The following is a 24,693-nucleotide window of genomic DNA, read 5'->3' as shown; positions in this document are numbered from 1 at the left end:
TTCCTATTTAGCTTCTTTAGTAACCTTAGAAGCAGATGCCTGACTGCTGGTTCTGAACAGTCTGATGCTGCTGTCTCTGGGTTGACCATCAGTTTGCGTGTAACCAGGCCTGCAAAAGAGCGCGCTCTCTCTCTCTCTGTGGAAACAAATTTTTAATCATTTGTGGTCTCTTCTGCATTGCATTGCTAACAATAATGACACCATTCAGAAGAAGCGTGGAGTTAGTATGGGATCAAGTTAGCCACCTGATGCATAACTGGTGCTTATTCAGCTGCTGATCAAGCGTAACATGCCCTCTGATAGTGCCTATGACTACCGTGGAGCTCTCCCACAAAAGGCAGTTTTATACTTTAACTTGAATGACATTTTCATATCAGCAGGGTACCGAAGAATTGACATAATTTTGTTAATAGTGAAAGCTCTATTAATGATGTGCCCTAAATGCTTGGACGAAGGTGCTCTAGTGTGTCACATTGGAGTGTGCCAGCAAGAGCTCTGTAGGAGCATTGGGAAGCCAAGTTTGATTTGAACACAACATTCCAGCCAACACTTGTGCTTTAGCAGCAAATAAAGTGACTGGTGAAAGCACCGCAAAGGAAGGTAGAATGACTTCAAAATAAGATGGTGTGCCTTTGCGAAGGCAAAACATGTCAAGTGAAGAAGCAGATATTGACAGCAGACCGCTTTGATCTTCTGTGGTGCTTGGTTTTACTCAAAGTGCTTCCTGCCACAATTGATGTGCACAGTTATTCTTGTATCCACTGCATTTTGATGTGCCTGTTTCCTACCACACCATTGCTGTCTTCATTGAGAACAAGTGCCCTTCACTGAGAACAAGTGTCATAGGAAGTGTTTGTGTTGGTACATAGAGTACGTACCATTGAAATTTTAGAAGGGGCCTCGTTCCTTTTTTTTTTTTCTTTTTGACTGTTTCCATGGTTGCATTTGTTATTGGAAACTAAAATGTTAGGTTTGGGTTTTAAACAATTATTGATCTTGGTTTTTTTTTCACCCATGTTCAATGAAGTAATTTAAGATTCACAGAAGACTAATGTTAACTATATTTGGGCACATACTTCATGTGGCAGGGGATAAACAGAAAATTCTTGTCAATCTACATTTTTAATTCTCTCTCCAAGAACACAGCGTGTTCATTGTTATCTAGTGGTTTGGTTTTTTTGGTGCACTGTTTGACAGCGTTTCATTGTCTTCAGGTGCATAGTATAGTGATGCTCCTGCTAATTTTTTTGAGAATCTGGATTCATCCATGCTTGTGAACGCAAAAAGCAATTGATGTTAGTCAAGTATTTGAAATGCCTTTCTGCACTTCTTTAGCTGCCACACGGTGTGGAAGAATGGTCTTTACTGAAGTAGCTCTGGTTGCTGCTTCTGAAAATCTGGATCTAGGTGTCTGGACAGAGCTCTGGGGGTTTTCAGTATGCCTCATTCCTGAGCATGACATTAATATTTCACTTTCACAAGCACTGAAGCAAGAAAATCATGACCTTCATGAAAAATTAACAAATGTTGCTTTTTTTGGAATGGATTGTTGCATAGTATCTTACCCAGTGTTACGTGTTTAACAGCTTGTCTACGCTTGGTGCACTTTAATTTTAAAAAAAATTTAAAAATCTGACTTCTAATAAGTGTTGGGCTTTGCTGCATACAAGGCTGAATATTGCAGGTAATTTTTCAGTTCTTCCTTGCCAAACTTTAGACATCGATGTCAACATTTGTAATCTGAAGAACTGAAGCTTCAGTTGATACAGAAATATCTTTTTTCAGAATTTTCCTAAGCTATTTAGTGCAGGTACTTGTTGTCCAGTGACTAGTTGATGAAAATCTCTTTTGTAAGTATATTTCATAGAAAAAAAAAAAAAAAATCAGTAGAGTTTTAAAATAAGGTGGAGTGCTCAATCTTAACAGTTAAAGTTGTAACCAACAGCTTGGGGTTCTTAAATAAGAAAATGTGCACAGAGGAGTCTCAACAGTGACAGGCTGTTGTGGCTTGATTTCAAGTGCAATCACCTCTCTTCAGTGGTGAATTATTTAGGTATATAAGCCAATTCCAGCCTACCGTGATTTTAGAGGTAACTAGATGGCATTATTTGTGTTACGCATTTACTGGAGACATAAGAACAGTGTATGGAAATCAGGTTCTGCCTGCAGTCCATTTAAGCACTCTGGCTTGCATGCAATACCATTTTTCAAGTTATTCCTGTCAATATCCTGTAGTGATGGATGTGTTTTTTGGTAAGCTCCATTCAGGTCATGGCTGGTGGGGAACATCACAGCACAATTGCTCTTTTAATGGGAGAGATGTGTGGCTCAAACCCCGCTGATTGATTAACGTACTGCAAAAATGGTCCAAAATACAGTTTTACAGGAATAGGATAAAAATTAGACTCCACATACTTTATGGAAATACTGCAGCATGAGTAAGCTGCTGCTGAGCTAAGGAACGGAGTGTGTTGGACACCTTGTGTATTCCCCACCATCTTCTTTGATGAGCTGCTTGGGCGTCTGTGTTTCTGAGGTGTGCAATCTGATGAAGGCCTCTGCACCTCCCAAGGCAGGTTGGCCCCAGCACTGTAGGGACTCAGGGCAACAAGCTCCCTATTGAAGAATGACAAGAGCAAGTCCGAGAACACAAACAGCAGGCTAGCGTGCTCTCTTACAGTGACAGCACACTTCTTCAAAACATGTCCGTGGTGTGAGGACAGTTTTTCCCCTGCTGGGGCATGTCCTCACTGTCCTGCTGTCTTTTGTAATCTTTCCATAAATCTCAGGGTCCCGTGGCCAGAGATCTTCAGGAGAAGCAGAGGAATGCTGTTGTCGTAGCTGTCAGTTTGGTGCTTAGGGTGTCTTCCTTGAAGCTGTGAGTTTGAACATGTCTTAAACTGAAGAGAGCCTAGAACCCAACTGTTACTCCCTTGATGAACAATCTTAACCAATAAGCAAGTCTACAGGTTATTTCTTTGTCATGCCTGTTGCTGAAGGCACATATGACTAAACATGTGATTCATCTTTGATGGAGTATTTCTTCCCCATTGATTTCTGCAGTGAAGAATGCCTCCCCCAGACCCATTAGTTTACTATTATGAAGTAACTGCAAAGAAATCCCTGGAGAATGAGGGAATAAACTCTTCAGGAAAACAGGTTTTAAAGCATGTGAAATAACAGGAAAAGAATTCAGGAAATGACTGGCTAAGTGCCTCTCACTTGAACCAGTGACATTTCCCTTAGTACAAAGTCTTCAGGCTACCTACGTTAGTTCTCTTGCAGGTTTTTTAGAATCACTGCTCTGTTTCAATCAACTAAAATTGCTTTTGAAGTATTACTTACCATCCTTCCAATCTTTGTTATTTGAGTGGCACAAAAGAGAGACAAAAAGATGTTGGTAATTCTTTTCATTATACCACAGAGCTTTAATTTATTTTATTAATTGCTGTAAGCTTAAAAAAAAGTTTTAAAAAACGGGAAGTATATTTTATAGTTCAATTGCAATCATCTCCCCCTCATGCAATGTCTACAGTACAGTGCAATGGTAGGTTTTAAAGCAGATGTTATTTTTGCTTGACAGGCAAGTGGCAGCCTGGATAGCCTCACAAGTAGATTATGGCTAATAATAATATAGTGTTTAAGCTTTCAATATTGGCTTGGCTTTGTTTGGGTTTTGTTTGTTTGTTTTTAATATTTGATTCCTTTCATACTGTATTTGGCTTCTGAGAAGTTACGCCACATACACAAGAGACTAGAAAGGAAAATGTTTCTTCCAGGCGCTGGTAGGCTGATGGAGAAGGCTGAGTGTCAGAGCTTGTTACGTGGCTTACAGAGCTGCTCGTTCTGCATTCACGCTGGTTCTTATTTCTGCAGCTGCATCATATTGCTGATGTTAACTTCCTGTTAGACTCCTAGAATTAAAGCTGTTGTAAAGTTATGTAAGCTAAAGAGTATGTGTATGTTTGATAAAGTATCTTTTGAGAGACTGAGAATGACCTACTAGAAAGATTGTGCTTGTATTATTTTCTTCAAATTTCCTAAAGTGAATGGATACTGATACGATTTACAGGAAGTTGTACCACTAATGACAAATTATATGCTTCTGTTATAAATGTTATAAAGCGAGATCTCAGCTTCAAGACCCCTTGGTTCAGAGATGAGCAAAATCTAAATTGAGTCAGGAAATTTTGGAGAGTAGGTAGATCCTGCACAAGCTCTGGGTGAGGGGAAGGTACCCACCTATTACAAAGTACGTAGATAGGAAAGTGGGAGAGAAGCAGTGACAGAGAAGGAACTGAGAACTGAAGAGTTCACAAAAAAGTATACAGAGATAAAGAGACAGAGATAAAGGAAGGGTGGAAAGGGGTAAGGGGAAAAGCCTGATCTCACGTGAGGTAGAAACTCACACGAGCTTCTGCCCACATGAATCAAACTCATGAACTTGTGCATAACCAGTAAGCTGTGATTTGAAGGAAAGTCCTTCTATGTGGCATCCTCCCATCTTCCAGGAAAGAGCAGAACAGGTCCTGCAATGTCCTCCCTAAGCTTAACACTTAGAAAAATTCCAAGCCTTTCTGCACTTTTTGCTTCACCCAAAATAGCGACTGTTTCAGCTTCCATCTGCCAAAGTGGCTACTATCATCATTCATGGATGCCAGCCATACCATGGATGAGATAAAGTGAAGACATGAGAGCCTAGGTTATGATTTGCAGGTAGCAGAATCACTATGTGCAAGATGTTAGATGCCTGTGGTATCAGACTGAGGATGAAATTTCACCTGAGGTGGCTGCAGGAGCTATGTGACATCTCAATGTAAGCACAGATCAAGTGTCTGTGGTTGTCAAAGACACAGTTTACTTTTGGCCTGCCAGGAGTCCTTGAATGTTTCAACAATGAAAGCAGTTGTGATACTTGATCCTCTGTGGGTGGGAGATCACAAAATCTTCATCTTAGGAACACATGCTGAGCAAGGTCAGGAGGCAACACTGACCAAAAGGAAAATAAATAGACCATGTTCTAATCCTTAGAACTTGTGATTGGTTTGAAAGAATAATGTGGTCATTAGGTTTTGTTCTTTTCATCTCTGACTCATATATCCCACCAGTGTGTCTGTGTGCTGGGTCGGGGGGAGCAAATTCTGATGGAACGGATTGTTTAGTACATCTGGCATGTTTAGTACATCTCAAGGCAAGCTTTGAGATATAGTTTGTCACAGAGGCTTCTCTTGCAACTAGTGGCGTTTTTCTAGGATTTGTCTTTTGGCAGGTCAGAAGTACAGCTCAAATCACTCTGGCAGGTTGTGCCAGAGACAGGTATCTAGAACTACCAGCTGTAACTTCTAAATTCTACTATTAACAATGGGAGCTCTTCAGAAGGTGATCATAAAGGCATAATACCCCAACTCTGAAAATTTTACTCTCAAAGTATTTTGACCTTGCTAGACTTGCTCACTGTAAGGGATATTGGCAGGCTGCAAGTCTATAGGTTGTGATTTTATGTACATTTAAATGTAGTAGTCTCTTACATGACCAGTCTGAAAGTGCATCTACTGAATCCATTAGATTTTCTTCTAGTTGCACTATGAGATTTTGTCTGACTTGTAGTTGGGTCTCAGTGTTCTAGGCTGTAACAAAATTTCTCGGGTTGGGTTAAAACTTACATAGTGCCTACAGTGGTGTTGCTGCGTGTAATGAAACTATACACCTTCTGGAACAATGCTCTTTCCAGAAAGATTTGTTTCCTTTCCCTACAGATAATAATAAAACTGTAAGAAAACTTCTGATCAGTTCTGACAGAAGTTTCATCCCTAATACATTAGGTAACCAAATATCACAATATTGTGATACTTTAAACACAGTAAGAACTTTGCTTATCTGTTACCTTATGTGACCCAGAAGCCATCTAGAGAACTTGAAAAGCAGTGTTAAAATGGTATAATTTTTTAATTACACTGCATCATAAGTGTCTTTGGTTATTTGCACTCTTCTAACTCCCAACCCCAACTCTGCATGCTAAACTAGAATATACGCACAGCATTATGCATGAATCTTGTAAAACCTGTCAATATCAGAAACTAAACGCGCTTCACCACACTAAGAGGAGTAAAAGAGCTTTTCAATAAAAAGCTAAATAAATGACAAATAGTTGTTTTTACTAGTCTATTTTAAACTACTTTAAATGTGCTTAAGAGCTGTTACATGGATATACTACACTATAGTGGTCCCAGTATCTGTGGCTAGGCAAATCTGAAAATATTTGAACATATAGCTGCTTTTATTTTGGTGAATCTTTGGCTTTCAGCTAGCAGACAGCCCTAAAAGGCTTTTTCAATAATTTTTACTCTATCTTTTGCTTTCAGGCTATATGTCTATTGTCTATAAATTGTTAAATTACACAGAGGAACATAACACCTGGTGTGTTTATTTCTGTACTGACTTTTTTTTATAATGCTCTTATTAAAGCAGTACATGAACAAGAAAGATAATCAAAAGCAAGTAAAAATCCTACAGACCAAATGGGATGAATAATTAACTACATCAGTTTATTCCATAAAGTTAAAATTACATAGTGTTGCTTGGTTAGTACCAGAATCATATGTAGAGACAGACTTTTAAAATCTGAATATGGAGAGCACACCAATTAAAGAGGTGACTTGTCATTTGCTCTTTTATTTGGGGGGTGGGAGGGAGGGCAGAGTTCCTTCCATTCATGTTTACATGGCAGCTTTTTGGCCTGTGCAAATCACTGCAACTCATTAAAGTTTCCCAAAGCATTTAATGAATGTATGCAAATCTACAAGCTTCCACCCTAGCTGACATGGAATGTAAGTCATTGAGGCCACCTTGAGTTGCTGAAATGCTAGGTATTCTTCTTTTTAGTTTACTACCTGTTTCCCCTCCCACCTCCCCCTTTGTTTTATTATAAGCAGTGTTAGGTGTACTAGACTGTCAAAAGCTTCTTGACGCAGAAGCAAATACAAATTGTTCTGGGAAGGGACTCTCCACTATCCGTGTGGCTCCTGAATTTTTGGCCTTGGCCATAGTTGCGAAACCTGGATATATGATGTGGAATTTTCAGTGAGGTAATGGGTAAAAGCACTCCTTAGAAATAATGGAATTGAAGGTGAGGCATGACAGACTTCATGGATAAGCAAAGAGCACTAGTTGAAGGGAAGAGCAGGACTTGCTTGAGGAGCTATTGGCAGCATTGGCTTGTGAAAGAGCTATGGTGTGATTTATGGGTTTCTCAAACTTGTCAAGTAACTGACTGCAGAAACTGAGAGTATTTGTCAGTCCGTTTCTTTAGGAAGAGCATCTGGAAAATGTTTTTTCAACATGTTACACAGTATAGAATATTAATTCACTGTGTGGAAGTTGTAATTAGGCTAGCATCATTTGGCTAATCTCACAGGAGGCATATTTTTGAGGGTTTAGTAGTGGATATAGAGCTTCATCTGCCTGTTGAGACCACTAAATATCTGATTTATAGATGGTAGTTTATGCAGGTTAAATTACTCTAAGGACATGACCAAATGAGAGAGAAAGGGCAAAAATATTTAGACAATTTTCTAATGCCTTGATCTTTTAAAATGAGTACTGTGTTTTGGGTTTTGTTTTGCTTTTCCACTTTCAAAGGTATGAGATCTCCTGTGTTGAATGTTAGGCTGTTTATGACAGGATTCTGGAGCCTGTAGCCAAGCAGAGCTCCCAGCTCAGGTACGGAGCTCTGGCTCAGTGCAGTGCCAGTAAACATGGTCAGACTCCAAGGACAGCATGACTCTTGTCTGCTTCCTTTCCCACTGAGCTCCGCTTTGTTCCTTTTTTCTGTGCTGTTGCTATGACTGAATATGGTAATATGTTTATAAATCTTTTACACCAAAGCCAACTATGTGATAAAGCATATCCTTTTAGGCTGTCTGAATAGAAACTTAAGAGAGGAAAAAAAAAAGAATCTATTTAGAAAGTTCAAAGGAGAAGGAGTCAGGCAGGCTAGGAATGGAATATTGATTGCGGCTTCATTTCTAATCAAATCGTATTCGTGAATAGACCGCTAACATCTCCACAACTCTAAAAATAGGAAAATCTAATATGAGTGTAATAGGTAGAAACTAGCATTAGAAGACAACTGGCAACTAGTGGTTTTGTCTATATGCTTTTGAGAAACCCTCTGTGTTTAGCTTGAATGTAAGCTGAACACGTACCATTTTCTGTTGATAATTTTTGTTAAACGCTCTGAATTAACATGACACTCTACCTTAAAAAGACCATTGGGCTTACTGCAGTATTTTATGGCTTAATAAAATTATATGGGGAAGGTAGGTAGGGAAGCATATAACTGAACTGCTTTAAATTGTTGTGCGGTAACAGCCAAAGAACGTGGACAACGCTTGAGTTGGGCAGCCTGTAGCTTCATACAGAAATGTTAGAATGGGATGAGTGCAACTGTTTGACTATGGCAGTGGTTAGAGAGAGGTTCTGGTTGTCTGTAGTTAGATAAGGGAGGCAGTGACTTTAAATAGGCTGAAAAAATAACTTAAGAATGCTCTGAAGCATCTCCTATTGTTTTCATACATTTAGCAGAGAAGTTGATTGGTGAACTCTGTGACTCAGCTGCTGGAAGGTGAGTCATGGATGGTGAGCGTTTGTGCGACAGCTTGACCAAGCAGAAAAGCAATAGCCTGTGCTCTTGTTTCAGAAGTGCGTAATTATTATTGCTATCCTGGTCTAGCTAACACGAGTTATGGCTATATAAGAATCTGAAATACCTATTTGCTTTATGAAGTTTTTGTTAGATATAATATGAACAACTCCTGCTACTACTTCTGCTTAGACAATATAAGTAACTTTATGTTTCTTCATAGCATGCAAAGCTTACCAGCAATGCTGGAAAAGATTCTCAGGGCAAAACACAGGTCTATACTAATGTCTGTGCCTCAAAATTTTGGTTTTATCATATGTATTTATACCAGTTGACTTACTGATCACTGTGGATTTAATAGTACACACTACTGAGGATATATCAAAATGCAAATTGTTCTGGAATAGTCTGAATTTTCTATATCTCCTTCTTTAAGACTTAAGAAACATTAATGCATAGATTGGCAATTTTTGTAAATCTTGGTAAGTATTGTACCAGGTAAAATATATCCCAGATAAAAAACATAATTAAACTAATTTCAGATAAAAAGATGAAGTTGCAAAGATTAGATAAGTAAAAGCAAGAAGGTAAGAGGAAAGATACAACTGAAAAGAAAAATATAAAAACTTAGAGAGTGAACAAGCACATAACTGTCAGTGTAGATATTATTTCTGTAGTAAGCTATACTTGGTTTTATTTATGTAAAGTTGACTGTACTAAAATATTCTAATGACAATATTAAGGTTTCCTCTTCCAAAAAATCTCAGTTTGATTAGCCAGTGGTCCTCGTTGATATGAATTGACAAGTTTGCCTGTTTTGTCTTTGGACTCTATGGTTAGTATGGCATCTGGCCATATAAACATAGAATCATAGAATTGTTTTGGTTGGAAAAGACCTTTAAGATCACCAAGTCCAACTGTTAACCTAGCACTGCCAAGTTGTGTTGGTTTTGTGTGGCAAGGTTTTGGTAGCGGGGGGGCTACAGGGGTGGCTCTGTGAGAAGCTGCTAGAAGCTTCCCCTGTGTCTGATAGAGCCAATGCCAGCTGGCTCCAAGACGGACCCGCCGCTGGCCAAGGCCAAGCCAATCAGCGCCTCTGTGATAACATATTTAAGAAAGAGAAAAAACAGCCAGAGAGCGCTTTTGCAGCCAGAGAGAGGAGTGAGAAGATGTAAGAACATCTGCAGACACCAAGGTCAGTGCAGAAGGAGGGGGAGGAGGTGCTCCAGGCGCCTGAGCAAGATTCCCCTGCAGCCCGTGGTGAAGACCATGGTGAAGCAGGCTGTCCCCCTGCAGCCCATGGAGGAAGGATGAGGGGGTGTAGCGATTCCACCTGCAGCCCGTGGAGGACCCCACACCGGAGCAGGTGAAGGCACCTGAAGGAGGCTGTGGCCCCGTGGGAAGCCCGCGCTGGAGCAAGTTCCTGGCAGGACCTGTGGACCCGTGGAGAGAGGAGCTCACGCCAGAGCAGGTTTGCTGGCAGGACTTGTGACCCCGTGGGGGACCCACGCTGGAGCAATCTGCTCCTGAAGGTCTGCACCCCGTGGAGGAGACTCACGTTGGAGAAGGTCGTGAAGGACTGTCTCCCGTGAGAGGGACCCCACGCTGGAGCAGGGGAACGATGAGAGGAACGATGAAGAAGCGGCAGAAACATCGCGTGATGAACTGACCGTAACCCCCACTCCCCGTCCCCCTGTGCCGCTGGGGGGGGGGGGCGGAGGTTGAAGCCAGGAGTGAAGTTGAGCCTGGGAAGATGGGAGGGGTGGGGGGAGGTGTTTTTAAGATTTGGTTTTATTTCTCATTCCTCTATTCTGTTTTGCTTAGTAATAAATAAGATGAATTCCCTCTCTAAGTTCGGTCTGGTTTGCTCGTGATGATAATTAGAGAATGATCTCTCCCTGTCCTTATCTCAACCCGTAAGTTTTTTTTTCATTGTACCTTTTCTCCCCTGTCTAATGAAAGAGGGGAGTGATAGAGTGGCTCTGGTGGGCACCTGGCCCTCAGCCAGGGTCAACCCACCACACAAGTCCACTACTAATCCATGTCCCTAAGCACCACATCTACATGTCTTTTAAATATCTCCAGGGATGGTGACTCAACCACTTCCCTGGGCAGCCTGTTCCAGTGCTTGACAACCCTTTCAATGCAGACGTTTTTCCTAATACCCAATCTAAACCTCCCCTGGCATGACTTGAGGCCATTTCCTCTTGTTCTATCACTTGTTACTTGGGAAAAGAGACCAACCCCCACCTGACTACAACCTCCTTTCAGGTAGTTGTAGAGAGCGATAAGGTCTCCCCTCAGCCTCCTTTTCTCCAGACTACACAACCCCAGTTCCCTCAGCCATTCCTCACAGGACTTGTGCTCCAGACCCTTCACCAGCTTTGTTGCCTTTCTTTGGACATGCTCCAGTGCCTCAATGTCTTTCTTGTAGCGAGGGGCCCAAAACTGAACACAGTACATCTTGATAAAGTCAACCTCTCTGAACTTTAATTATGTTTCAACAAATATTATTTGAAGAATAATTTTATCATTACCTGAGAGACATTATCCCAGAACAATTTAACACTGTTAGTGTTGCCCTATTCAATTAAATAAATAATCCCTCTCACACTATCACATCCTCTGGAGGGCTAGGATGAAACAGCCAAGATATCCTTAATAATGCTGAGGTCTAAAATGAGGGGCCTATAACACTTATCCAAAGGCAAGAAAAGACAGTAAAAGCAAAGGCTGCAAAGCTGTCATTGCATGTCATTTTCTTATGCGGCTCTTACTGCTGCTGTTGCATTATTTGTGTTGCCTTTTTAGCCTGGCTTTCTTGTATGATAGTTCTTGTCTAGATCTGTGCCACATTGAGCATGATTTTACATAAACCTATTAATGCAGCAAAGAAGTTGCATAAAGTTGGTCTATAATGTTTTATCGATCCTTTCAATTACAATATCTAAGATAAGGGGGTTTAATTTCACTGTATTAAATGACTTTGAGATTAGCAACATGGTTTTAGCAGATTAAGAAAGACCAGTGTGAACACAATTTTTCTCCTGAATCTATTCTCTTGTAAGCAGTTTCATGTGCTGTGCAACTGTACAGTTTCTGAGCACTTTCCAGTAATCTGTTAAACAAAGTCACTACTGTTTCTTGTCTGTGATTCTCATCTCACAGTCCTGCATTTGGGAATGATTTTTGTGTTGGAAGGCAGAGAGAAAAGAGCAGGGGTTTTGCTTGGCTTGTTTTTTTATTTAGTTTGAGCACTGAATTTGTGCTTAAATTTTGTGCATAATATACATTCTCCTGTGTATTTATGCTACATAAAGAGATGTTCACCAAACGTGCCCTGTAGTTGGAGCAGAAGGCAGTGAGCTTTGTAATGAGGCTTTAGTATCCACTGGAGTTCATTTCAACCTTGACATTTTAGTTCTGGCCAAACAGAGATGTATTTTCAGTTTGCAAATATCTCTGAGAGGAAAAGTCTGCTTTGATTTGCCAGTGCTACCCTGTCAATACATAATGGTTACTACTCAAGCTTGTTCAAAATGACATCAGAGGCTTTGTGCCATGCTCTCAAAATTTTGTGAATCACCGTTAAAGGCAGTTGTTTAAAAAATAGTTTCTTTATCCCTAAACCAAGAGTGCTTTAACACTTTTGGCACATGTAATATGGTGACATAAGTGTAATTTAACCTAGTTTATCTTCCCAAATTGTTTATTGTTTGAATTGCTATCTTAAAGTACTTCAGTTTAATAAATCTCACTAATTGGGGAAGTGTGGTCTCAGGATAGGAATATTGTTAAGACTAGATAAAAATTTTACTGTAGGGTTTTATTCCTCTCTAACTGAATGAATCTCTTTGATTTTCTTTTCAGTTAGACAAGTCTTCTGCATTTTGGCTTTTTAATTAATTGATGTTATCTCATTGACTTGAACTTCTCTACAATACAGTTTCTTTTACTGGTTAAGATATCTTCTGTAATGTGCATTAGTATTTGAAGTGTATGGTGTATACAAAAATCTGAAAGAAAAGGCAAAAAATTAAGTATGAAGATGACTCCTCACTATGTACAAATAGTGGGTTATTTTATTTCCTCAGATTGAATATGCAACAAATTTGGTATAACAGTCTTAGCTGAACTTGGTTCAGAGAGAAAAGACTGGTTGGAAAGTTGTTTACTTTTTTTAAAAAGAACCACAACACAAACCCCTCAACCTTTTATTGGAAATTATTCATGACAGGACAAACTTATAAACAATTTAAAAGATTGTGTGAGAAACTGTTCAAAATCACATGCTATAGACAGTGTTTTAATGTACAGTGATTCGTTCAAGACACTTAACCTAAGAGTTTATTTAAATGCATTATAGGCTTCTAAAAGGATCTTCTTCCTTTACAACTAACAAATAGGCAATTGGTGCAGCCAATATGTTGACCAACACATTGCTAACTGTGGCCCAGGTATGAAATTGGATTGTTTCTGTGATTGTATTAATCTTTTGGCAGTCTGTAAGCGAGCAGGATGATTTCCATCCTAGTCGCCTCAAAAGAAGAATAGTCTATTGGCTGAATAATGTAATTTTCATCACTTTAGACCTGTCATGTCAGTTCAAGTAAACTTTCCTGAATATTTTTCACCAAGAGATTCAAATCTGCAAAAACGGGAAGGTAGAAGGTGCTGCCTCCACGCATCTAGGAATCAGAGCAGTTGCAAAGTGGGTCAAATTCAGTGCATTCTTCTGCACAGGGGATGCCAGCCCATGTGAAACATGTTTCTGGAGAGCACACAAACACTAGCTGAGGTAGTCATTTACTCTGATGTGTTTCTATTAGGTGCATATGGAGCCCCTTCAAAAAGGATTCAGGTAGATCTGCTTGTAGAGGCACACTTATCTTCAAAATGTGTGCTATTTGTTTGGAAAAGTTATCTTTTCTGTGAATTCATATTTAGCTGTAACTATTTGAATTGATTCTTAGGGTTTAAACTTACAATACCATGCCAAGAGCAGATTCTGCAGAAGGTGCACATCAGCTGAAACATGGCTTTATTTTTATACATACATATATATATATTAAAAAAAAATTTAAGATTTTCTGCAGACTAGTACTTGCTTATAATAATAACTTTATGTATATATTTCAACATACTTATAAATGCATATTTTTATGTGTACATTTATATAAATGGGAAGATATATATGTATTTAAGCATACTAATAATACTTGAAGACATTTCCTCCAGAATAAGGAAGACTGTTATAGTTGCTCTTGAAGATCTGATTAGTTCTATTCATAAATGGAAATCATCGCCTGTGATGCAGTTTAGTAGCATAGTTACAGCAGCAGAAAACCTTGTTTCATTATATTTTTACTTTTCAGGAATATGTTATTTACATTAACCTCGTAGACAATGTTTCATTTTCTTCCAGGAGGAAGATACTGCAAAGAGTACTGCCTGAGTAGGAAACTATGGTTCTGTTGCCTAATGCTTTATATTGCTCCTTCATTAAAAATAAAGGGAAAGATTTTTTGCTATTTTAAAAAGAAATCTGAATAAGAAAATGCTCTAAAGTTCTGTTGATAGGGTCCTCAGGAGGTAGAAAGTTAAATCAGTTGAATCTGCAGAGGATTTTGACACTTAATGCACTGCGATTAAGATGTTTTCTCCAAGTTTATTCAGAGCAGTGTTAATCAATTAATCAGTAGCTTAAAATACCATTATTGCAGCAGTGTTTTTTGACTAACAAATGACCTGTATAGTAATGCATCTGTGTGGTTCCACTTTTAGTTTTCTTTATCTTGCATAATGAAATACAGTTTTGTTAATAAAAATAATTTTAAAGCTTTTTTTTATATATACAGTAGGCTTTCAAATAAAACCTTTCATAGCTGTCTTCTTTCTTTACTGGGCTTGTCATCTTTCTTTTCCTTTCTGTCACTATATGTAGATCATGAAGTATGGCCAAAGTTTTGGGATTTTGTTGGCCAAGTCCCCCTGCACTTCTCTGTCCTTGGCCTTATTTGTGGTCTTGGATACAAATACAAGCATTGGATATCAAGTGTGACACAAAAAAAAAAGTACTCATCTGTGTAATGTGGCAAATAGGGAAAGTTTGCTTGTGTATATAAATAACTAAGCTTTAAAAAATAAAGTTGCCTTGTTGAGAGAGGTACTAGTTATTATGGAGAGGTAGAATGCTCTTCAAAATAGAGATCCTTTCCTGGAGAGCAGCCTGAAGTGTAAGGCAGGGGTGCAGAGGAGGAGAGGGGAAGGAAAGACCTTGTCGTGTTCAGCACACTTTCAAGTTCAACTAGATTTGTTTGTATGCTGCTGATCCCTGGAAGGAGGGCTACCAGGTATTGAACTTAATGGACAAGCAAAGCTGAGGGCCCCTAATATCTAAAAGTCAGAGAGATGTGAGGAATATCAGGTATGTGTGAAGTCTCCTTAAAGAGAACTCAAAGCCACAGCTGTAAGCCTTTCAGTAGTTCCCATAATAGTGAAAAATTACATCTAAGTTGCTTATTAGGCAGCCTGTGGTTGTTAGTCACATAATACAGTGAAGCAGACCTTATCTTTTGATTAGGCCTTCATATCAAAAAATGAACTGGAAGTGCTGTGTATAGGCAGAACTGCTGATGTAACAGAAACGTATGTTTGAAATTTTACTTTATCAGCCCAGTGTGGAGAGGAGAGGGGAAAAAAGCAGCAGCAAGCAGACTCCTTTGAATAAGTGACTCGGTTCATGTACAGGACAAGATGTGATTGTTTATACACTCAGGATGTGCTGCCACAGCATTAACGCAAATGAAAAGATCTTACGCGTTATGGAGCTATTGTTCTCTTGTTTATAAATGGAAATTTGGCAATGGTTAAAACAAACAAAAGGCCCACGTCTTGCGTCTTGTGCATATGATGGCCAGTCTATCTGAATTTAGATTATTTTATCTCTGAATGGTAATACTTCCAAATTTCACTGCTACTGTAAAGTCTTAATGTTCCTGCTACAAAATAGGTTTAACATAAGTGCTGCTAGCTCAAAGCAATAAGAAGTCATGATTTAGACTTTCTAGAATCAGTATTGGGTTGTGGGTTTGATTTTTGTAGATCTGTAAATCACATATTTAAAATTTCCTTAACATTGTCTGTATTTTGGGGGAGAGAGAATTAGGTTGGTTGTTGACTACTAAGTTAGATGTGGAAGTTATTTCTCTGTAACTGAAGGCAAGAAACTTAGTAATATTCCCTGGAAGTCTCTTGTACGATTGTACAGTTCCAGGAGCTGGGATTTCAGGAAATGCCTAGACAATCTGAATAGCAATGAAATTAAGAGTTGACTGTGAAACAGAAAGACCTGGGTGGGAGGAGCGGGTGACCTGTTGTAGCTTTATCAAAATGGAATAGATAATTTGTGATGTGGAGTTAGACAGTGGAGTGATATGAAGGAAAGCACACTCTAAATCCTAAGTGGTGGGAAATCAGAAGCATGTGCTCTAACTATGAGAAGTGGTTAGTCATGGCAGGGATGTGTCTGGCTTTTTATCAAATTCTCATTCATAGAAAAAGATTTAATAACTGAAAATGTATAGCAGCTGGCTCTTCACAGAGTACTTCACAGTATTCTGGAAAACTTCATTCTTGCAACCTATTTGAACATCTTTAGAAAAAGAAAGCTTATTATTGAATGGGAGGGGAAGAAAATCCATAAAAGCTAGTGGGAGGGGGGGAAGCACTTATTAGAAACACTGAGTTGAACAATCAGTTTAGAAGAAGAGATACAGAATGTCTTGCATCACCCTCCAAAAATATGCCACCCCCACACTGATTCATAGTGGCTGTATTTTGAGAGATACGTGTCAGGTGAAAGGCACTCTCTTGCAGTGGGAGCAGGGGTGCAGGCTTCTCATAAGCATTTCTTGATGGAACCACCTGGGGCTCCCAAGTATTTCCTTAGATTGTTATGGAAACCTGAGGCAGAAGGAACATACACATAAGTGACATTTATTTTGAGTTAATAAGTTGGGAGAGAGTATTTTAATGACTCCTTAATTAATGGTGCTTATCTAAAGAGGGACTGATCTGAAGTGAAATACTTCAGATATACTGTGGGGTTTGCAGCCTACCTCTTGCCTGCTTAAGAAACTTAAGCATAGTAAATCTGAGTATTAGTTCATTGCTGTATTGTTTTCCCTAGCCAAGACAGTGATTTTTTTTTTTTTTTTTTAATGTGACTACTGAACAGTAAATGGAAAGTGGTTTGCTTATTTTTATAAAGGCCTGTTGAGGTTTGCAGTGTCTAGGCACAGAGGTTGTTTGTATTGGAACTGATTTGCTGGTGTCATTTTTAAGCTGTGGAACAACCTGGAACAGGATTGAGTGCAAGTCATGACACGGGAGACTTTTCAGTGGATGCTGTTGGGTTTTGAAGGGGCTGGTGTTAGCAATGAAGCAGAAAACTGCCTCTTCCCCTCATTGTTCTCTTCTCCCATTGTTGTTTTAATCTGAAATAGTACCATATCTAAAGACTTATTTACACACAAGCAGTGACCTAGCTAATTTGGCCTTAGTTCAGTCCTTTAATTAGAAATTACATAAAAGGTTATTTCTGGGATACTCCTAGTTTAATCTGAGCATGTCCATAGGATTTGAGGCAAAATGATGTTGGTGTGAACTTGGCTGTTTGGGTCACAGGTTATACATGGCTATTTGGTGTTGACCAAATTAGACCAAGAGAGTAAAAGCTATCTTCCTAGTAACAACAGAACTTAGGTGTTTCTTTGACAGTTTGTTTTAAATAATTTTAAACTTTTTTTTTTCCTTAAACTAAAATTACAAGCACATTTACATCTTTCTTGAGGTGCCTGTGCTTGCAGTCTCAACTCTGTGGTGCTAATAGAATTAAGATGGAGGGAAAGATAGGTGATCAAACTGACCCTGAGAAAAAGTAGGTTCTATACTTGAGGCCTTGCCTACATTACTTAGTGTAACAACTGAATTTTTATAGTTACCAGACCATGTTGGCATAATAGGGAAAATTTTCAAAAGTATCCAAAGTTACATGCTAGTCTGCCTCTGTGAGATGCCTTACTCATGAAATAGCCTTGAAGTTCCCCAGCCTTTGAATGTTGAAGTGCAGACCTACCAAAGTCTAGGTACTTCCAGCTATTACTATTAAGTAGCTCTTTAAAAAAAACATGAGCAGAAGGTGTTTTGCTGTAATATACTGTACAGCAATTTTGGGAGCTGGTTTTATGTAACTTAAAACCTTTTATGATGATGAAGCACTGTTTTAAGCCTTCCATGAAGGACTCTCCTCTTGTGTGTTTTAGAAGGAGCAGTGAATTTGAAAGAGATGATATAACTCTCTCCCCAAACACATTCTGCTTTGGAATATACTGTAAAAGTAACAAAACCTCCTCTGCATGCTCTTTTACCCATTGGAATCCCTGTGCTTCTGGTATATGTATACTTCTTGACAAAAAGATAATTACTCCTGATTATTTTTGTTGCTATTGCTAAACTCTGAAATGCTTTAGAGCTGCCTTAATCCTATTTTGTATGTTTCTTGTGAGATTCTTTTTCAAAGCACTAATCAAATACCCCTCTAAAAGTCTTGCATGATAGACTTAAATTGTCACCGTATAGCTGTGCAAGCTAAACAAAAGCTTAACTGGTGATGGTAGTGAGGCTGGGAAAAGAAAAAGTTAACCACCTTTAAACTGAGCCTATTTGAATAAGTAGATCACTGTGTCTTCATGGTTTGCTTCTGTTAGTGAGGCAACCCAAAGATGTGTGCTTTCTGGAGCCTGATGTGTATATGCAGTCAATGACTCTGTCTTGCAAATGCTTTTTCTCTGTGCTTCTTTCAGCCACTTCTTAAAAAAGTATAAAAGAAATCTATGACATAAACAGCAGAATTCAGTTTGACACCTAAATATAGGTAGCTGAGTTCTCACTTGGTGGAGAGCTATTGACAAAGTCCATGGAACAGAGGAAATGATTCATCTGAGCAGCCATGAGATGTGTGCTTAAGGGCGGGCTGCATGCTCTCTATGCTCTATTCACTACAGATTTCTTCCTCACAAATGGATCTCACCCAGGATCTTTGGGGAAGAAATAACCTTCTATGTCTGCTTTTCATTTTGCAACCAGAGGATATAATGGCCAATTTACATAGCATGATGTTCTCACCCATCCATTCCTGTCCATATGTAACCTCTTTCCAACAGTCTTACCTATGGCATTTGGGCACATGGGTCCTTTTGTACTCTGGGCTCTGTTAGCATGGCCTGCAAACCTGAACTTTGGGCTGCTTTTGCAGATGGTAAGTGAGAAAACACGTGGATCATTGTGATGCCAATAAAATCCCTATTCTTGCTTCTATGATTGGGTTTTCAAAGCACTGTTGTGCTCTGAATGCCTCTTTATGAATGGCAGGTTGCCTTTTGCCCAGTCTTCCACTTACCATTTAAGACATAAAGTATACCTGCCAATTCGTGTGTAATGAAGAGTTCCTAGCAGTGCACCTGTGTTCATTGCACCAAGCAGTTATTCTGCTATCCTTTTTGAAGCTCTGGAGTTTAGCTTGGGATAGGCTGCATGAACAGCTTGGGCATGCAGCCAGGGATCTGCTTGGCTCCTTGGAAAAAGGAGGGTTGGGGCAGAATGAAGTTGCTTTACCTGTGAGAGGTACCTATCTAGTCATCTGTGATGTCTGGCTCTGATGCAGGCAAGGAGCCTGAATTGCTGCACCCCTAAATCACTGTTTTTAAAAGCTAGTGTTTGAGCAGTACAAACATTACAATCAGTTCTCAACTGGGTTGTAGCAAAGTGCATATATGAACTGCTCCATAAAATGCAGTGGTCTCTCCAAGCCCCAGATTTCTTCTTTCAAGCTAACACCAACTATGACTACCTCAGTTACCATGTGCAAATTGTTTTTTCCCTGTTTTTCCTAGAAGCCAGATTCTGGACATGTCTCTGGTATTTCCTCAGACTCTGGGCTGGTGCATCGCTTTCCTTGTGTTACCACTTGTCTTGGGACTGCTTCGTCTCATCTATTGCTAATCCTTAACCCCCTATTAATTGTTACGGTGATAGGAGAGATGTATGATGATTCCATTCATTTTTCTGTAAGTGCTTCTCACTTCCAAAAATACTGCTAGTCCCAGGTAGGTTGTTTTGGCTATTGGGGCCACCACTGTGTGTGTACATATTTTTTTGTTTTCTTTTGGTAACCACAATGAAAATCTTAAAAAGCATCTCTATTTCTCAGCAACTTCTGTATTATTAACAGCTTGGTACCCTTATCAAGTGCTGGTGACCCGAGAGTCACAGAAAGAACTATGGCATGGATGGCATTCATCATCTCTTCCTATAGCATAGCTGGAAGAGCAGTCACGTAGTTTGAGGGGGATGTGCTTTCAGTCTCCTGCATGTGGGGGGATTTCAGCCCGCATCACAGGGGAGTGCGCCAGTCCCTGTGGGCATGAGGTAACATCCCAGGCTCCTACTGACAGTCTTCGACTTGGTATAAAGAACTGGGCGTTCAATACAGCAGGAAGTGCAAGCTATGTTTACAGTGCTTCAGGAATGTATGCAGAGGGTAATTCTTCTCATCTCAAGATGACTGTTGCAGCAAAGAGGATTTGGGATAGGATTTGAAGTTGGATTTCTGGGGTCTTGGGGTAACAATAGTGTTAAGCTGTAAAGCAATCACAAATGGATTTTGCAAAACTGTTCTGCATTGTCAGTATAGATGACAGGTGATAGGCTGCTTGTTTAGACAAAACAAAACCTCAAAACAAACAAACAAAACCCAACAAAGCCCCCACAAAAACAACTAACCCACCCAACAAACAAACAAAAACATCAAAAAAAGTGTATTACATCAACAGAAGATTTCGAGAGCCTCTGTAGCTTGATCCAAACTTGTAGCATGATGGTGAGAAGACACCTGCCGTTTTGGCCAAATATACTCAGACAGAGGAATGTCTTGGATATGACTCTTCTGCATCCTTGGTGAGCTCTCAGTCCAGTAAGCTAAAAACCTACTTCTAGCAGGGCTTTGGGAATTTGGGCACAATTCTTTTCTAAACTCCACTGAATTTAAACTGATTCTATGATTAATTTTACTCATTTCAGAAGTAGATTTGTGCCATGCTGCCTGATTTCCTCAACTCCAAAAGCAATTCAGCTTTCAGCTGATATATTCCCTTGATGCTATTGTTCTTTTTACCTTTATTGCTGTTGTGACCTTGAAGTTCCAGGAAGGCAGGGGGTGCGTGGTGATGATAGACCTTGCTGACTGCTAGAGACTGCTGTGAGGGAGAGGACATAAGGCAGAAAGGCTCTGGTTTGGGCTTGTATCCAATTATTACAATATATTTTTAAACTATTTTGTACTAAGGAAGTAAACACTTAATACTGTGTAAAGGTTAGAGATAGACCCACCCATTCTTGGAAGTATGTACATCTTGTCCTGAGTGACATCAGTGGTGGATCTGTCTTGCATGTATATGCAATTCGATGATTTATTACAGTATAATTTTGTGCTAAAGCTTATTCAGAAATGTCTTAGGTTGTTTCAGGAAACTATTGTTTTATACTGAGCTTTTTCTCTTTAATGAATTTGTCCAGACGCAGTAAATCCATTTAAAGAAATATTTGCAATATGGGGTACAGATCTAGTATCTATGCTTTTCAGCTATTTGCCTTGATTGCTTTTCTTTGCTGTATGAGCCTTTGGAAAGATACAAGTGTCCTATGTCAAACTATTTTTGCTTATATTAAATGCATATTTTGGCTACAACAGTATTATGAGTGTTAAACTTTAAAAAGTGGTCTGTAAAAGCTGTATTTTTCTATTACTTATATTTCTAAGACTTGTTCAATTAAAAAAAAAATCAATAAAAATGGAAGTTCATTTTGACACTTGTGATTTTTGTCACTCTTTAAATTAGGTATCACCCTGAATATAGAATGCCATCCATTTGTGTCATGTGCAAATGCTAAAGTGAGATCTCATCAATAAAGTGGATTTTCTGTGAAGGACATATGACTGATGATATTAAATCATATACAATTTTTATACACTTTTAAAAATAGGTGCAAGCTATATTTATTAATTAGGCATATAGCTCAATACAAATTATTTTTAACAAACTGGTAAAGTGCAGAGCTCTTAGGCCACAGCACTGGTTTAATCCTTGGAATAGAGTCAAAGTCTTAAAGGTCACCAATACCAATATTCTCCAGAACAAATTGTCAACTCTTCAGTTTGCATTTTTCAAGTGTCCATTTCTCTAAGAGGTTGGTGAATGTGAACTTTTATGTTACCTGGTTTGCACCCTGAGCAGTGCAGTAGCAAAAGAAAAAGGAAGAAAAGTACTGTAATCATCCGTAATATAAGGATAAGAATATAAGGTGGAAGATGATCTTGTCTGTGAAATGGTCATGTACAGATCCAATTTTATGGCTGTATTACTCCCTTTGTATTTGTAACCCATCATGATAGACACAGGGTGAGAATAGTTCTCCTGATCAACCTGTGCATGATGCATGTCATTAACAGCAGGACATCATGTCTGGTTCCTGAGCCTGTATTTTAAGGGCAATACAGGAATGCTGGAGAGAATTTCCAGAAGGACCACCAAAACTGTACAAGGATGGGAAAACAAACCTTACAGCAATACTTAATGATGGTTTTATGGTTTTTTAGTCAAGAAAGATCAAATGGTAATCACTGGCCATGTACGTGTGCATAGGTCTTGCTGCACGATCTTCAGTATGACAGACAATAATAAATACTGTAGTTGGAAATCAAACTTTGAACATAGTGTCTCCAGGCATTTTGAAGCAAAGAGTAGTTAAAGCATTTCACAAGTACATCTTTAAAATATACTTTCGTACACCTTCTGCCTTGACTCTGCAGTGGTCTCACCTGAGCAATTGTATTAGTTCCCTCTGCTGTTAAAGCTCTGAAAACCCGCTGTCTGGAGTGTTTGTTAAGCAGTCTCTATAGATACGGTGTTGTGGCAGCTTTAATGAAATGTACATTTGTCACAGAGGCTAGCACGAGATGGTAATAGGGATGAAGCCGTTTGGGTTAGATCATTCTTGTCGCATGCCTCCCCCGTAGTTTTGACTTTATATGAGGAAATACTTTTACATTTCATATTAGACCATCTTGCCTTTCTGTTGAGAAAGATGAATAATCTGTTGCATGTACACTGTGACCACATTGCCTAATTGGTTTTGTTACATTTCCTGAGAGCATTGTTAAGGTGTATGGACCTATACTTGAGGGAATACATTTTTCTTTCCAGAGTTTCTTTCTGTAAATCCCACTCAGTGAATTTGCTATTGAAACAGAATTAACCATAGCAGATCAAGTTGTTAAGCATCTTCATCAAGCATGGAAAGTTAAATGCAGGCCAATTCTTCCTCTCTGCTCTCTGCCCTAAAAACTAGCAGCTGCTTCCTGCTGAAGCACGCAGTAAATTTCCAGGAACTTTCAGCTCATTGTGCAAAAACTTTCAATTGTGTGACAAATTTGAATGGGAGGAGCACGTATCAAAAAAGGACTTAACCTGGTAAAATATACTGATCAGTATAACACTGCTGTAGAGGGGAAAAACCTGTTTACAGCTCTATCAGTGTTTGACCATTTCTAAGAGAAAGACTGAGTAATTATCAGTCATGATCGCTTTGAAACTCTTAATAATAAACAATATATGTTAGGAACTTTTTCTAACAAGGCGTTCTGATTTTTTAAATAACTGTAAGTGATTCTGAAAAACTATATACTTGAATCATTTTCACTCTAATTAATCCTGCTGCTTTTTTAATAGACACAGGCAGTTCCTTGGGCTGTTTATCCACCTAGGGAAGTCGAGAAAAATGCTTCTTAATTTCAAAGAAAAGTGCCTTATATTTTGCTATTACAATCTACTTCATATTGTGTACTTGCTGTAATTACATGCAGAAAAGGAAACTGAAAGTTGGATTTAAAAAAGTAACATTCAGATTCCATTTTTCTCTTTTCTCTCTCCCCAGGTGGAAAGACATGACATGAATACCCTGAGTTTACCACTTAACATTCGCCGTGGAGGCTCTGACACTAATCTCAACTTTGATGTACCAGATGGGGTCCTGGAGTTTCACAAAGTCAAACTCAGTGCAGATAGCTTGAAACAGAAAATCCTCAAGGTTACAGAACAAATTAAAGTTGAACAAACGGCTCGAGATGGAAACGTGGCTGAATATTTAAAACTGGTAAACAGTGCAGACAAGCAACAGGCTGGGCGCATTAAACAAGTCTTTGAGAAAAAGAACCAGAAATCTGCCCACTCCATTGCCCAGCTGCAGAAGAAATTGGAACAGTATCACAAGAAGCTCAAGGATATTGAACAAAATGGATCTTCCAAAACTGCTAAGGATACTTCCAAAGATAACTTGAAAGATATTCAGCATGGAAAGCCTCGTACCTCTGGGCATGCAACAGAGAGTAGCAAGTCGGGTGTGCCAGGTGTATCCTTGACACCACCTGTCTTTGTTTTCAGCAAATCTAGGGAGTTTGCAAACCTGATCCGAAACAAATTTGGTAGCGCAGACAACATTGCCCATCTCAAAAATACTTTGGATGAGTTTCGGCCGGAAACAAGTTCTAGAACTTATGGGGGCAGTGCCACCATTGTTGCCAAACCAAAATATGTTAGTGATGATGAATGCTCAAGTGGGACCTCTGGCTCAGCAGATAGTAATGGGAATACTTCCTTTGGTCCTGCTGTGGCAACTACCCTCGACAGTCAAGGAAAGCTTTCCATGATTTTGGAGGAACTAAGGGAAATCAAGGAGACACAGTCCCAATTAGCTGATGATATTGAGAATTTAAAAACACAATTTAAAAGAGACTATGGCTTTATTTCTCAGATGTTACAAGAGGAAAGATATAGGTATTTTTTTTTAAACTATTCTCTTGAAATGACTTTTGAATGGATATAGAAGCTGTTTGGAAACTGTAAATGTGGGTGTGTGCTTGCATGTGTGATATT

General features: G+C 39.1%; 1 protein-coding gene across 5 annotated transcripts in view; it reads left to right on the top strand.

Moving 5' to 3' along the window:
- Window positions 1-24,693, top strand: part of TMCC3 (transmembrane and coiled-coil domain family 3) — a 148,477-nt gene that overhangs the window by 118,260 nt on the left and 5,524 nt on the right. For all 5 annotated transcript variants that reach the window (XM_075748912.1, XM_075748938.1, XM_075748921.1 and 2 more), the window contains one exon: window positions 23,696-24,594. In XM_075748912.1, coding sequence (XP_075605027.1) covers window positions 23,696-24,594 — 899 coding nt within the window. The remainder of the gene's footprint in view (window positions 1-23,695; window positions 24,595-24,693) is intronic.

This window comes from Balearica regulorum, chromosome 1 (assembly GCF_011004875.1).
Source record: "Balearica regulorum gibbericeps isolate bBalReg1 chromosome 1, bBalReg1.pri, whole genome shotgun sequence".
Taxonomy (NCBI): Eukaryota; Metazoa; Chordata; class Aves; order Gruiformes; family Gruidae; genus Balearica; species Balearica regulorum.
Note: the sequence above shows the minus strand (reverse complement) of the source record. Positions and strands in the feature narration are given on the sequence as shown.